This window comes from Neoarius graeffei, chromosome 1, assembly GCF_027579695.1.
Source record: "Neoarius graeffei isolate fNeoGra1 chromosome 1, fNeoGra1.pri, whole genome shotgun sequence".
In the NCBI taxonomy this organism is placed as follows: domain Eukaryota; kingdom Metazoa; phylum Chordata; class Actinopteri; order Siluriformes; family Ariidae; genus Neoarius; species Neoarius graeffei.
In genome coordinates, this window is record NC_083569.1 from 81,244,818 (window position 1) to 81,261,361 (window position 16,544).

At 42.6% G+C, this 16,544-nt stretch overlaps 1 protein-coding gene across 3 annotated transcripts in view; it reads left to right on the forward strand.

Moving 5' to 3' along the window:
* svep1 (sushi, von Willebrand factor type A, EGF and pentraxin domain containing 1) overlaps nt 1-16,544 on the forward strand; it is a 283,771-nt gene that overhangs the window by 185,727 nt on the left and 81,500 nt on the right. For all 3 annotated transcript variants that reach the window (XM_060937264.1, XM_060937110.1, XM_060937184.1), the window contains 6 exons: nt 6,304-6,479; nt 6,636-6,760; nt 8,459-8,582; nt 11,690-11,860; nt 14,143-14,316; nt 14,462-14,581. In XM_060937264.1, coding sequence (XP_060793247.1) covers nt 6,304-6,479; nt 6,636-6,760; nt 8,459-8,582; nt 11,690-11,860; nt 14,143-14,316; nt 14,462-14,581 — 890 coding nt within the window. The remainder of the gene's footprint in view (nt 1-6,303; nt 6,480-6,635; nt 6,761-8,458; nt 8,583-11,689; nt 11,861-14,142; nt 14,317-14,461; nt 14,582-16,544) is intronic.

The following is a 16,544-nucleotide window of genomic DNA, read 5'->3' on the forward strand; positions in this document are numbered from 1 at the left end:
CCCTTTGGGTGGGTTCCCTCAGGGAAATTAAGATTCCAGCAGCATCATTACAGATAAAAAGAGAAAAGAAATAGAGAAAACTTCTAGATAAATTAAAATATATTAATTATTTACATATACAAATATATACAAAGAATAAGATATGGGGAAGAGAGGAAGGGGTGGGGGGAAGGAGGGGGGAAAAAAAGATATAGCACTTTATATTGCACATTGTCCGGTATTGCTTATTGTTAGGCTAGGCTACTGCTCCTTCCTGTCCTCTGTCCTCCTGTTACCCCTCCTCCCCCCCAGAGAGGAGTTGTACAGTCTGATGGCGTGAGGGACAAAGGAGTTTTTGAGTCTGTTCGTCCTGCACTTGGGAAGGAGCATTCTGTCACTGAACAGGCTCCTCTGGTTGCTGATGACGGTGTGCAGAGGGTGACTGGCATCATCCATGATGTATAATAGTTTGTCCATAGACCTCTTCTCTGCCACCGTCACCAGAGAGTCCAGCTTCATGCCAACCACAGAGCTGGCCCGCCTGATCAGTTTGTCCAGCCTGGATGTGTCCTTCTTGGATGTGCTGCCCCCCCAGCACACCACGGTGTAAAACAGGACACTGGTGACCACAGACTGATAGAACATCCACATGAGTTTTCTGCAGATGTTAAAGGACCGCAGCCTCCTAAGAAAGTATAGCCTGCTCTGTCTCTTCCTGTATAAGTGTTTGGTGTTGCAAGTCCAGTCCAGCTTGCTGTCCAGCCACAGCCCGAGGTACTTGTAGGAATCCATAGCCTCCACCTCGACTCCCTCAATCAGAACCGGTTGTGACCTTGGTCTGGACCTCCCAAAGCCAATGACCAGCTCCTTGGGCTTCGAGGTATTGAGCTGCAGATGGTTCCTGTTGCACCACACAGCAAAGTCCCTCACCAGGCTCCTATACTCCTCCTTTCTGTTGTCACTGATACACCCAATGATGGCTGTGTCATCGGCAAACTTCTGAATGTGACACAGCTCCGAGTTGTAGCAGAAGTCTGCGGTGTAAAGGGTGAAGAGAAGAGGGGCCAGCACCGTGCCCTGGGGTGCTCCGGTGCTGTTAATCACAGTGTCAGACGTGATGTCCTTCAGCCTGACGTACTGCGGCCTGTCAGTGAGGTAGCTGGAGATCCAGGTAACCAGGCAGGGGTCCACTCACATCCTGTTCAGTTTGTCCTGAAGCAATAAGGGCTGGATGGTGTTGAAGGCATTTGAGAAGTCCAAGAAGAGGATCCTCACTGTGCCATTTCCCTTATCCAGATGCGAGTGGACTCGGTGTAGCAGGTAGAGGATGGCGTCTTCCACACCGACACCTGCCCGGTACGCAAATTGCAGACAGTCCTGGGCATGTCGTACCTGGGGTCTGAGGAGGCTGAGGAAGAGCCGCTTCAACGTCTTCATCAGATGTGAAGTGAGTGCCACCGGTCGGAAGTCGTTCAGCTCGCTGGGCCAATTCTTTTTGGGAACTGGAACGATATATGATGTCTTTCAGAGGGTGGGCACTCTCCCCAGCTGCAGGCTAAGGTTGAAGATGCGTTGGAGTGGTTCACCCAGTTCAGCAGCACAGGTCTTCAGTAGTCAGGGACACACCTTGTCCGGACCTGCTGCTTTCCTGGGGGTGAAACTTCCTCAGTTGACCTCTGACCTGGTCTGCAGTAATGCATGGAGGAGTCTGTGTTGAGGTGGGGGAGGAGGGGGCTGCTGTGATGACTGGGGGGAGGTGTGTTGAGGGAAGAAGGAGAGATGGCTGCAGTGAGGGAGAGGGTGGGGGGAACGCGGGCTGGTTGAACCGATTGAAAAAGTCATTCAACTCATTCGCCCTCTCCACTGTCCCCTCAACGACTCTGGTATTTGTATTGTGGCCTGTGATGGTTTTCACACCTTCCCAGACCTCCCTCATGCTGTTCTCCTTCAGCTTCTGCTCCACCTTCCTCCTGTAGCTGTCCTTAGCTTCCCTCACACAGCATTTTACCTCCTGCTGTCCTGCTTTCATCGCCTCCCTATCCCTGCTCCTGAAGGTGGCCTTCTTCCTGTTGAGGACCGCTTTGACTTCCTGTGTTACCCATGGCTTGTTATTAGGGTAACACCGTACAGTCTTAGTCTGCACAGAAGTTAAGGTAATCCGTCAGACAGTGTGTCAGCCCCTCTATGTCCTCACAGTGTGAGCTAAGCAGCACATCCCAGTCCATGATGTCATAGCAGTCTCTGAGGGCATCTTCCATTTCAGGGGACCACCTCCTGATGGAGCTAGTTGTTGCAGGCTGCCTTTGAACCAGGGGGGTGTACTTCAGCTGTAGAAGAACCAGGTTGTGGTCAGACTTCCCTAGTGGGGGGAGGGGTGTGACTCCTGTTGTTCCTTGTTGGACAATCCACAGCCTGGTAAAAAGCAGCCAAAATAGAGTCCAAAGTAGCATGATTAAAGTCCCCAGAAATGATGATATGCCTCAGGGTGCTGTGTCTGCAGCCTTGCTGTGACAGAGTGAATCCTCTCACATGCAGCGACTGCATCTGCCCTCGGAGGGATGTAAACACAGATGGTGATCACGTGACTGAACTCCCTCGGCAGATAATATGGCCGCAGGCTAATGGCTAGCAGCTCCAAGTCCGGGCAACATAAAACTGTCTTTACGGAGATATGTCCCGGGTTACACCAGCGATTGTTAACATAAATGATGAGTCCCCCACCTTTGCTTTTCCCACATGTGTTAGTGTCTCTGTTGGCTCTCACAGCAGTGAATCCCCGCAGGTCCACGTTAGCATCTGGTACAAGGTGTGTTAGCCATGTCTCCGTAAAGATAAATAAGCTGCTTTCCCGGTAAATCCGCTGGTTGTTCAGAGCGGAAAGCTCGTTGACTTTATTCGGCAGCAAGTTCACATTCCCCATGATAACGGAGGGAATGGATGGTTTGTAGTGCTGCCGGTTGTCCGCTAGCCTAGCCTTTAGCTTAGCTCCAGCTTTGCAGCCCCTGGGTTTCCTCCTCAGCTCGGCCGGGATGGGGTGTCGTCCCATTGTTTTCAGGGCCAGCAGCTCCTCTCTCGAATAAGTGAGAAAACTGGCTCCTGGTTCCATGTTAAAGTTAAAAATATCCATGTTATATAAGTAAAACACACTATGTCTTCGTAAGAAGAGCAGAAAAGTAAAAAAAAGGTGGAAAAAAGAGGTTTAAAGAGCTAAAAACTACAGAGCTACTGGAGAGGCAGCCGTCTCACACAGTGCCCATACTACTACTTAAGTTTAACTTATAATGTAAGGTTAATAATATAACTTGAATTACACATTTCAGTTTTACTCAAATTAGGGTGGTGCAAAAATGAGTACACCCCGCAACAAAAACTACTACATCTAGTATTTTGTATGGCCTCCAAGATTTTTAATGACAGCACCAAGTCTTCTAGGCATGGAATGAACAAGTTGATGACATTTTGCAACATCAATCTTTTTCCATTCTTCAACAATGACTTCTTTTAGTGACTGGATGCTGGATGGAGAGTGATGCTCAACTTGTCTCTTCAGAATTTCCCAAAGAAAATAATTTCTTTCCACCACAAAGGTGAAGGCTACAAGAAGATCAGCAAAGCTTTACTTATCAGTCAGAATACTGTAGCAAAAGTGGTACAAAAATTTAAGAAAGATGGAACTGCAACCATCTCACAGAGACGTCCAGGTCATCCACGGAAGTTAACACCTCGACAGGAGCGTCTTCTGATGAGAAGGGTTGAAGAAAATCGGCATGCAAGTTCACTGCAGTTATTTAAAGAAGTAGAAAGCCAAACTGGGGTGACTATTTCCCGTGACACAATACGGTGTACACTGCAGAGGAATGGCATGCATGGATGCCGTCCATGAAAGAAGCCTCTCCTAAAGCCCAGGCACAAAAAAGCCTGCCTAGAGTTTGCCAGGGCCCATGCTGACAAAGATGAAGACTACTGGGACTCTCTAGACCCTTTTCAGTCACGTGACCTTCGTAAACGCAACCACCATTTTGGACATGTAGCGGACTTCGGCTGGAATTGGTTTGAATGCGAGGAAGGCGACAAACGGAGAACATACAAGAAAAAGGAGCGAGATGCAGAAAACACCTTCGCTATCCAGCGACGTAGGGCATTTACAGGGCGAGCAGAGGGATAAATAACAACAGTAACGACACATTAGCAACGCCGTACAGAAATAACGGTTTATGGCACAGACCCTTTCGGTTCTTGCTCATCTAGCTGCTACAATGACTGCTTAGACTGCAACAATAATACCTAACACACATTTAAGTATCCGTCGTAAAGACGTGAAACTCGTCGAGTGACGAGTGTGTTCATTGATAAGCTAACACAATCTAAAAGTAGACATACCATCACACTGCCCTGGCGCTGTGTACAGTTTACCTTCTATGGTTTGTGCACTCACTATTTGCCATTACTTTCTCCAACCGTTGTTACAGATTACAGGGAACGGCCTGGATTTAAGAGACAAATACATGTTCCTCTTGTTTTGAACACTTATTTGTAGGCAGTGCTTAATTTGTAAAGTGGGAGGTCCCGGAGCGCAGAGGATGAGCGGCTCCGGTGCGGAAAAAAGGGGGGTGGGGCGCGGCGCGGCGCTCATCTGCAGATATTTTGTGGATGTCGTTTCATGAGAGAAATCACCAACAAGACAGATATCAAAATCAGACATTAACACTAAATAAACTTGCATTTTTTTATTTAATTAATTGTTTTTGTTTTTTTTGTTACATAGTCAAAAGAGGTGTCGGATCACCGGATCCAGTGTAAATAACTGCCGGAGCCAACGCCCGAGGTTCCGGAGCGCGCTCCAGCTTGCTCCCCCTCAAATTAAGCGCTGTTTGTAGGACACTGCCTCTGATCTGTCCTACAGTCTACCAACAGCAAAGGAACACAACGCTAGCTAATGTCGTTAGCTAATAGCTACTACAGAAGAACAAAGAGGTTACAATGGGTTATTTTAGCCTATTTGGTTACACACTCGCCGCCACAGAATGTTAATAGCAATGTAATGCCTTTTCTGGCTAATTTTATTCGTCTTACCTCCAACAAAGTGGTCACTACACAAGCGCTGGTATGCCGAGGGCTGCCAATCTGTTAATGGCCGCTATCCATCTTCTCCGTCGGGATCTGATAAAATGATAAACCTTGCCTTGTTTGTTGATGGTTACTACATCCAGGCGCACAACAATATAGTGGCATGATGGAAATCTTGCTGAAAGTAAAAACTTTCTTTGCTGCCGTTCCTCAATGTTGGCTGTGGTAAACTACTGGTAGTACATGTCCAAAATGGCGGCCGCGTTTGTCGTGACGTCACGTGAAAAGGGTCCATACTCTGGAGTGATGAGACCGAGATAAATGTTTTTGGAACTGATGGCTTCAAAACTGTATGGCATCGCAAAGGTGAGGAATACAAAGAAAAATGCATGGTGCCTACAGTGAAACATGGTGGTGGCAGTGTCCTTATGTGGGGCTGCATGAGTGCTGCTGGTGTCGGGGAGCTGCATTTCATTGATGGCATCATGAATTCACAGATGTATTGCTCTATACTGAAAGAGAAGATGCTACCATCACTCCGTGCCCTTGGTCGTCGTGCACTTTTCCAACATGACAATGATCCTAAATGCACATCTAAGGCCACTGTTGGATTTCTGAAGAAGAACAGGGTGAAAGTTATTCAGTGGCCAAGTATGTCTCCTGATCTGAACCCAATCGAACACCTATGGGGAATTCTGAAGAGACAAGTTGAGCATCACTCTCCATCCAGCATCCAGTCACTAAAAGAGGTCATTGTTGAAGAATGGAAAAAGATTGATGTTGCAAAATATCGCCAACTTGTTCATTCCATGCCTAGAAGACTTGGTGCTGTCATTAAAAATCATGGAGGCCATACAAAGTACTAGATGTAGTAGTTTTTGTTGTGGGGTGTACTCATTTTTGCACCATCCTAATTTGAGTAAAACTGAAGAACGTGTTATCTAAGTTTATATTATTAACCTTACTTTCATGTTATAAGTTAAGCAGATGTTATATTATTAAACTTTGTCATGTCAACATTTTGGAAATTGTGTTCATTGAGATATTGTTTAAAATGTTACTTTTCAAAGGGCGTGAACTCATTTACGCTGAGTACACACACACACACACACACACACACACACACTACATAGTTATTATTATTCCAATAATGATGACAATAATAATAGATAATTCAGTACTGGACTTTGAGGCTTACTATATATTTAAATAAGAAATGAGTATATGATCCTCTACCTCTCTCCTGGTGTCATTTAGCTGGGTGCTGTATGTGAATGGGAAAGAAAGGATCACGGACTGTCCAGCAGTGAATGATGGACGATGGCACCACATTGGTGTGACGTGGAGGAGTACAGATGGTGACTGGAGGATTTATATTGATGGAAGCTTGTCTGATGGTGGGAAGGGTTTGTCCAGGGGTAGCACTATACCAGGTACAGCAATACCACCCAGATCTTTAATATGTGTCAGTGATCAATACAAAAATGTGTTTCTTCTTCATACATATTGTTTAGTTTTTCATCTTTAACGTGGGGTGGGTTAAAGTTACATTATGACTGATCTTTTTGGGGGCTCTGTAATCTGTATAGGAGGTGGTGCTCTGGTGCTGGGACAGGATCAGGATCAGAGAGGCGAGGGCTTCAACCCAGTGGAATCCTTTGTTGGTTCTCTCAGCCAGCTCAATATCTGGAATTATGTCCACTCACCACAGCAGGTACCTCTGTGCTAAATAAACCATTTGTTCCATTTCATGTTTATCTGGCTTTTATCTGTAATTAATATCCACATTCACTGGATATGAGCAATCACACACTCTGATTGGCTACTCTACTACTAGGCTATTAGTTCATATACCATAAGTAGTGAGTAGAGAGTACCAATAAAAACTCTACGCGAAAACAAAACCCCAAAAAATACAAAAAAGCAACAAAATATGGAATGAAAGTATTTGATGGTAAGTGATCAATACAAAAATGTGTTTCTTCAAATACAAAAATGTGTTTCTTGAAGTTTTTAAGACCGTGTCTTTTTTAATTTTTCAAGAATTATCGCATTTTTCACAAATTGCTCCTGTGATTTTGCCAGTTTGTTTATATTCTTCATCTTTTAGCATTAAAATTTTTTGATTTTTTTTTTTAGACTGGTTCAAAAGCTCAAAGAAGTTTGAAAATTACATCACTGAAATGGCCAAAGAAGAATTAAATAATTGTTTAAAGCTATTCTATACCTTGGCGCAACAGCAAGACTGCACTTTCTACAAAAATACAACACTAAAGTCAATTTGTGCAGCCATCGAAAGGTTTTTAAGAAGTCCACCTAAGCGGAAATGATTTTGTTGGATGTTTTGTATAAAGTTTTTATTTACCAAAAAATTTGCAAAAAATAAAAATGCTCTCTGTTTCTCAAAATTCAGTGAATGTGGATAGAATAAAATAGTTATTCCACTCAATCTCGTCGTACATGGATTATAGCCAACTCAGTGCTATGCGCCTCATCAGCTATTAGCTCATGTACGACTTGATTTCGTGGAATAATTGTTTATATATATATATATATATATATATATATATATATATATATATATATATATATATATATAAAATGTGTGTGTGTGTGTGTGTGTGTGTGTGTGTGTGTGTGTGTGTGTGTGATAACGATGCCTCCAGTACACATGGCTTCACCCTCAGCGGAGGTTTAAATAAAGGCTTCATAAAAATACCTAGTGGCACCGCTGACTGTGTCGAGTAATTCACAAGACTTTTTGTTCTCCACTCTTTGTTCCTAAATGAGATCCCAAAATAGGAATGTATGATCTCATGTGATTAATGAATGAGATCAGTGCTCTACTTCTCTTCTGAAGTGCCTCTAAATCAGTTGTGGCTGTGCACCATCCTCTTCCCTCAGTTTCTCTCGTTCCTTCAGAGCTCCTAATGACAAAAATCCTCATGGTGGATGTTAGAGTTGGACATTTTAGGACATTCTCAAAAGAAAATATTCTCACAGTTGTTCAAATGAAACCATTCTGAAGCTGTAATTAGCTATGAGGACACAGAGATCTGGACGTTGGTAGTTTCAGAAGGTTTTGTTTTTGGTTTTTTCAGCTTGCAAGTCGGAATAACATTAGCTGATGTACCCTGGATTAGCTTCAGGACCATGGCACTTAATGTATGCATGTTTAACAGTTACTGTTAAAAAAGAAGACAAGCACACACAAAGAGAACTGGAAACCCAGTATTTAACTCAATGAAATAAACATGTCTAACTGGAATCAGAGCAGTTTATGAAAAAATGGAAATATTGCATCATAGAGATTCATACAGCAATCTAGGATTTGTGTTTTGGAGTGTTCAGTTGGCTGAATGTGGTCCAAGCTTAAAGCTCACATGTCTGGCTTCCTCTTACACTTTCTCAGATCAGGTCTCTGGCTAGCTCTTGTCCAAGTGACCTACAGAGGGGGAATGTGTTTGCCTGGCCTGACTTCCTACACGGTGTCACGGGAAGAGTCAAAACCAGCCCGAAGAGCATATTCTGCTCTGGTGAGCAAATCTGTGTAAAACACTGTTTTTCATGATTTTACTGTGAAGTTGCATTAATTCAGGAGTTATTTGTCTTTTTACAGGCAAACAAAACTTGATAATTGTGATAAATCCTTGGGGGAATGTATAGTGCCCTCCACAATTATTGCCCTCTGTAAAGATTAGTAAAAAGGGTCAGGAAAAAAATCCACGTTTTGGTGAGGTCACTTCATCTCACACTGAAAAAAAATGAGAAAATTCCAACCTTTAATTGAAATACTATTATTCAGAGAAAAATAAATCCCTCATCAATAAATAATTATTTTCAACAAAAAATTTAATACTTTGTACAACCTCCCTTTGCCAGTAAAACAGCACTGAGTCTCCTCTATAACACTTTATAAGGTTAGAGATACAGAGCAGGACATCTGAGGCCAAGTTTACATTAGACCGTATCTGTCTCGTTTTCTTCGCGGATGCACTGTCCGTTTACATTAAACCGCCTGGAAATGCCGGGAAACGGGAATCCGCCAGGGTCCACGTATTCAGTCCAGATCGTGTCAGCTCCGGTGCTGTGTAAACATTGAGAATACGCGGATACGCTGTGCTGAGCTCTAGCTGGCGTCGTCATTGGACAACGTCACTGTGACATCCACCCTCCTGATTCGTTGGCGTTGGTCATGTGACACGACTGCTGAAAAACGGCGCGGACTTCCGCCTTGTATCACCTTTCATTAAAGAGTATAAAAGTATGAAAATACTGATGCAAATACTGATGCAAATACTGCCCATTGTGTAGTTATGATTGTCTTTAGGCTTGCCATCCTTCCACTTGCAAGTGGTAAGTGATATGCGCTGGGATCACACACACAGCGGCTCAGTCCCGAATCACAGCTTGTGCACTTCACTCGCGTGCTCTGTGAGCTGCGCAGGGCCGGAGTGCGCATCCTCCAGAGGGCACTCGCTGTTCAGGGCGGAGTGATTTGGAGCGCAGGATGCCTGCGGAGCCGAGCGTATCCGTGTACTGGTGTTGCTGTGTGCACGCAAATCGTGTATTGGTGTTGCTGTGTGCACACTAATCGTTTTAAAAACGTTAATCTGATGATCCGCTGACACGGTCTAATGTAAACATGGGCTGAGACCATTCCTCTTTACACAATCTCTCCAGATCATCCAGGGTTCTCGGCCCTCTCTTGTGCTTCCCCTCTTCAGCTCACCCCACAGGTTTTCAATGGGGTTCAGGTCAGGGGACTGAGATGGTCAGGGCGGAAGCTTGATTCTGTGCTCAGTGAACCATTTTTGTGTTGATTTGGACATGTGCTTCAGATCATTGTCCTGCTGGAAGATCCAATGACGACCCAGTTTTAGTTTCCTGGCATAGGCAGCCAGATTTTGGTTTAAAATGTCCTGATATTTATGTCCATGATTACATTACAGGCCTTTAGCAGACGCTGTTATCCAGAGCGACATACAACAAGCACACACACATACCCAGGGCCTGGGGAACAGTTGGGGGTTAGGTGCCTTGCTCAAGGGCACTTCAGCCATGGATGTTCCTGCCCATCCAGGGAATCGAACCAACAACCCTTTGGGCCCAAGGCTGCTTCTCTAACCTTTAGACCATGGCTGCATGATGTCATGTACCCTAGCAAGGTTTCCACAGCCTTTAGAGGAAAAACAGCCCCAAAACATCACAGAACCTCCACCATATTTTACAGTTGGGATCAGGTTCTTTTCGTTATAGCCATCCTTCTTTTTACACCAAACCCACCTTGAGTGCTTATTGCCAAAAAGCTCCATTTTTGTTACATCAGACCATAGAACATGGTTCCAGTCAAAGTTGTAGTAACGTTTCTCAAACTTCAGGTGCTTGTTTGTGCTGAACTGACAGAAAAGGTTTTTGGTTTTTTTCTAGCAGAACTTCCAAATAATCTTTTGTCTTGGAGGTGGAGTCTGATGGTGGGTTTGGAGACTCAGAAACCCCAAGATTTTACTTTTTCTCATAATTCACCAACAGTGATCTTTGGGGACTCTTTTTTTTTTTTTGAACTTCTCTTACCCTCCACCTCACTGTACGTGGAGGCAAAATAATCTTGGGTCCTCTTCCAGGCAAGTTTATAAGTTTATAACAGTTCCAGTTGGTGTCCACTTTATTATTATTATTATTATTATTATTATTATTATTGCCCTAACAGTAAAAATGGGCATTTTCAGGTGAGTAGCTTATATATATATATATATATATATATATATATATATATATATATATATATATATATATATATATATATATAAAACATTCCCTGACTTACGAAGGTCAACACACTTCTCCCTCATTTGGTTTGTGTGTTCTCTTATCTTTCCCATGTTGATAGATGACTAAGGGAATTTGGCCTCTGTGTCGCCTCATATTTGTTCTCCAGTTAATCAGGAAGTCATGGATTACAGCTTGAAAGTTCCTACGCACTCCAATCAACTAAAAAATGTACAAGTTAAATAGGAAATATGCTTCAGTTATATTGTGTTCACTGTAATTTCCAGGGGTGTCAATAATAGTGGCGCATGTGTTTGTGTTGTAAATAACTATTTCTTGATGAGGGCTTTGTTTTTCTATGAATAAAATTTTCAATTAAAGGTTGGATTTTTCTCTTTTTTTTCAGTGTGAGATGAAGCGACTTCACCAAAACATGGATTTAAAAAAAAAATTAAATTAACCTTTACAAAGGGTGCCAATAATCATGGACGGTGCTGTATTTGAACGTACAGGATGATAAAGTGCAAAAATTGATCAGCAGTTTTGTTGCATTTATAATAGGTGGAGCTGAAAATTTGAGTTTGTAGTAGATAATTGTTGTGCTTTAAAATGCAAGAGCCTATCAGGTACCATTATTCAAATGAAGGTCAGAAAAAAAAACTGCTTGTCTTCTGACACCAGTTTACACCAGGATGTTTGTAGGGGGTTGGGGGACTTTTCCGATTTGCATATACATTGAACCTAAATTTATTTATTCAGATAAATTACATATCTAATGCCATTTTTCTGAAACTCTCACATCAAGCAATGTAGTATATAACAATTTTAATGGTCTTTTAAACAAGTTTTTAAAAATCTTGTTTTTCTGTGTTAGATTGCCCCCTGCTGCAAGGTACCATACCCAGCTTACGCTCTTCCAGTACAGCAGTGAAGCCAGGCTCTCAGGTGAAATTCTCCTGCAATCCTGGATATTACCTGGTGGGGGAGCCAGTGCAGAAGTGTCTGAACAGAGGGGCATGGAGCCATGCACAGCCTCGCTGTGAACGTGAGTGTGTAAGCATAAAATTCAGTTATTGACAAAAGGCAAAACAGACACACTGGATTTTACAGTAGTACAAGGTATGATTCACCAAAAAGAAAAAAGTGTTGTGATTTATTATTATATTCTGTAGATATTTAGCTCATCTGGCCATAGGGCCGATGAGCTGTTGCCATGGCGTGGCATCCATCATCCGTCCGTCGTCCACAATTCAGTTAAATCATATCTCCTCCTTCAGTTCTCTACAGATTTCCATTCTGGTTGTTTTGTTTGAAAGAACTCATCACTCCACACAAAACTTGGTTGTTGTTTTGTCAAATTATTTGCTAACGAGTTTGTACACATTAACAAATTTCCCAGGCCTCTCACTAGAATTGTATCTCCTCTCTCATTTCTCATCCAATTTCAGTTCTGATCAATGTTTTGGGTAGATCTTGCCTCGAGGAACAAAACTTGGTCGTTTGTTTGTTGATTTTCCTGTTGTAAACAATTTGTTTACAACTTTGTTTATTTTCAGTTAAATCGTATCTCCTCCCTCAGTTCTCAATGGATTTCAGTTCTGACTGTTTTGTTTGAAAGAACTAGTCATTTTGCACCACACTTGGTCATTGTATTGTCAAATTTTGCTAACAAACTGATAACTAGGTCAACTTAACAAGTTTTTGGACTTCTCACTAGAATTGTATCTCCTCTCGCAGTTCTCACCCAAATTCAGTTCTGATTGATGTTTTGGGTAGATCTTCCCTCGGGGAACAAAACTTGGTCCTTTGTTGATTTTCCTGTCGTGAACAATTTGCCGTGGTGGTTGGTCGTCTCTCACATTGTCACATTTCAGTTCTGTTTGATGTTTTAGCAGTCATGTCTGTGAAGGTTCTCAGTCATCCAGGTCATAGTAAACCATGGTTGCTAAAGAAGGCAACTTGACTTGCTTGAAATTCTTGAAGACGTTTTACCTCTCATCTGAAAGGCTTCTTCAGCTCTGTCTGACTAGTGGGGAGTTCCAGGTATTTATCCTCTAGTGGATCAAAAGCAACCCTAAGGAGAGTCGTTGAGATCACCTGGATCGTTGAGTCATCCTGTAGATGTAGGTCCCTGGGGGCCAGGTGTGAATGGTGTTAGCAGCCTAGAGAGTAATGTACACATTTCAACCAGAGAAGACCGGTGGTTTGAAAGAAGAGTAAGGCTAGTATCTCATTGGGCTGCGACAGCCCGCGACTAGTTGGAGACACAACAATTGCGATAAAATATGCAAATTAGCGACAATTTTCACTTGGAATCATACTGAATTGATATTCGCGTATTTTACCGCAATTGTTGTGTCTCCAACTAGTCGCAGGTTGTCACAGCCCGGCTTTCCCTCGGCAGGCAGGGAAGTAGAGGAAGCCTCACGGAAACTGACTTGAGAAGGGTTCGCGACGGCTTTGCGACACCACCGACGCATTTGTGGCTATTTTGAGAGAAATTTTGTACCACAAAATTTTTTTGAACATATTCAAAATTTCAGCAAAGAAGGCACGACACTTTGTGACTCATGCGAGGAAATTGAGAAGCCCCGCGAATGTTTCAAGACACTTTTGAAACTCTCTTGCGAATGACATTCGCAAGCTGTCGCAGGCCAGTGGGATACTAGCTTTAAAGAAGCCATCTTTGTCAACCTGGAATGACCATCACTGAACAGAGGAGGTGGTCTGAGACACCACTTATCAGCCACATACAATGCAGTCCTTGGCACACTTCCCAGAAAACTGAATACACATCCACACCAAGACTCAGCTGACTTCAATGACTCACATGATGGCAGAGAGTGCCAACAATCCACAGATCATCCTAATGACCCTCTAGGCTGCTAACACCATTCACACCCAGCATCCAGGGACCCTAACAACGTACAGGATGACTCAACGACCCAGGTGACCTCAATGACTCTCCTTAGGTTTGCTTTTGATCCACTAGAGGATAAATACCTGGAACTCCCCACTAGTCAGACAGAACTGAAGAAGCCTTTCAGATTAAAGGTGAAACGTATTCAAGAATTCAAGCAAGTCCAGTTACCTTCTTTAGCAACCACAGTTTTGGTAGTCATGGTTATTTTGATGGCAGGCCAGATGAGCTCCTATGTCCTTGACGTTCTGGTCTATTAATACAATGACAGAAGAATTATTAGCCAAATACACAATCATTGAGTGACTGGATACATGTTTGCACCATAATAATTTATTTGGATAAAATTCATTTCTTGCTTCTTTCTCTTAATTCATACCCCACACATATGACATGTTCCTGTGAAGGTGTGAACTGTGGCACACCTCCTGCCCTGGTGCATGGTCAGTATCGTGGGGAAGATTTCTATGCTGGGAGTTCAGTGGTGTACCAGTGCAAGCCTGGCTTCTACCTGCTTGGTGAGAGCAAAATGCAGTGTGGAAACAACGGCAAATGGTCTGGAAACCTGCCTGCATGTCTGGGTAAGAGAAACCAGGCCAAACTGGAAATGTGTTTTAATACTTTCAGTTCCTTTCACACTTACATACTGAATATAATGCATTTACAGTATACAACACATATGTATGTGTATGCATGTCTCCATGTGTATGCCTGAATATATTGTAGATATGGATGAGTGTGCCTTGGGCTCTGACTGTGATGAGAATGCCAGCTGCCAGAACACAGATGGCTCATACATCTGTACCTGCATTTATCCCTTCACTGGAGATGGGAGGAGCTGCACAGGTAAGCTACAGGACTTAATATAACAAAATGCAAATAAATGTTCTGCTTTGTGAAAGGAATAGTTAAATATATACTGCCTTTCAGATTTTTCAAGTGTAGGTCATAAAAAGAATTTTCCCTGAAACCCAATTATTTTTGTTTAGTGGACTGAAAGCTACTGAATTCGAATCACAGACTTCCAGTTTTATTAGCGTTTTTTTTTCTTGTTGCTCTTTTGGTTTTTTTTTTTTTTTAAATAGAACAATTAATGAATTTAGGGCCATGTGGCCCTAAATTCTCTGCTATTTTTTCCTGCTTCACCATGATGCAATTCAAGATACTACATCATGCATCACGTGGTGGGCTTTCCCCGTTTGTGCAAGGCATTGTGGGATACAAATTTGAAACAGGAGAGGAAAATGGAGGACGTGAGTGTGTGAATGAAATGTGAAAGACCGACTACAGTAATGGAAAGGGGGAAGAAAAGATGTTATATTGCGAAGGAAAGCAAACGCAGGACCAAACTAATAAATATCGGCGGTCAGCGAGAACCTCGTTGTGATCAGCTGTTCGTTTAGCAACAGAATGATGTAACTGTCAGTGCACGGTCAAAGGTAAACCTGTAGATGGCAGTAATGCAACACTGGCTGTCAGCTGCTGTAAAACCCAAAAGAAGAAGGAAAAGAAGAAGAAGGTAAACCTGCGCATACGCACACGGACATCCTCTGTCTGCTTGACTGTGCGAAGCGAGCTATTTCATGCACATTATTTGCTCAGGAATCCCCTCAAATTAAATAACTTCCCAGCCACAGAATGGCCTGATATTTTGTGGGATGTTACAGAAATAAACATATCACAATGACCACATTTCAGAGGGAACTAAATTTCACTGATTTTACGCAGTCAAAAGGCCGTCTAGCTTTAATCCAAAAGCCAACTTTACTGATTTTCCCTTAACATAAATGTAGTTGATCAGCCAAAACATGGTTTACTTTTTTAGTTTTGACAGCAAATATGGGGGAAAAAGTGATTCTCTTTATTTAAACTGGCTAATGAGATTGTCATATCAGAAAGTTGACACTTGAGAATAGTTTGCAAAAATACAGAACTGGATCTGCTATGAGACAGATAGTCTCATACCTAACTCTAAGGTAACATAATGTGCTTGGTGTGCTTGAGACTGAGAATGGCCAAATCACAATTTTATGGGATTTACTGGGAGAAATACAAAACAATTTCAAGCTCCAAACAAAAGTTATGCAGTCCCTTTATTGCCAGATCTCTTTCTGCCCTCAGTTCCTGGAATGTCACCATCAGCCTCCTCTCGTGCACTGTTTGTAGTACTAAGTTCACACTTACAGTGGTGCTTGAAAGTTTGTGAACCCTTTAGAATTTTCTATATTTCTGCATAAATATGACCTAAAACATTATCAGATTTTCACACAAGTCCTAAAAGTAGATCAAGAGAACCCAGTTAAACAAATGAGACAAAAATATTATACTTGGCCATTTATTTTTTTGAGGGAAATGATCCAATATTACATATCTGTGAGTGGCAAAAGTATGTGAACCTCTAGGATTAGCAGTTAATTTGAAGGTGAAATTAGAATCAAGTGTTTTCAGTCAATCAGGTGTGAGTGGGCACCCTGTTTTATTTAAATTAAAGGGATTTATCAAAGTCTGATCTTGTGGAAGTGCATCATGGCACGAACAAAGGAGATTTCTGAGGACCTCAGAAAAAGCGTTGTTGATGCTCATCAGGCTGGAAAAGGTTACAAAACCATCTCTAAAGAGTTTGGACTCCATCAATCCACAGTCAGACAGATTGTGTACAAATGGAGGAAATTCACGACCATTGTTACCCTCCCCAGGAGTGGTCGACCAACAAAGATCACCCCAAGAGCAAGGTGTGTAATGGTCAGTGAGGTCACAAAGGACTCCAGGGTAACTTCTAAGCAATTGAAGGCCTCTCTCACATTAACAT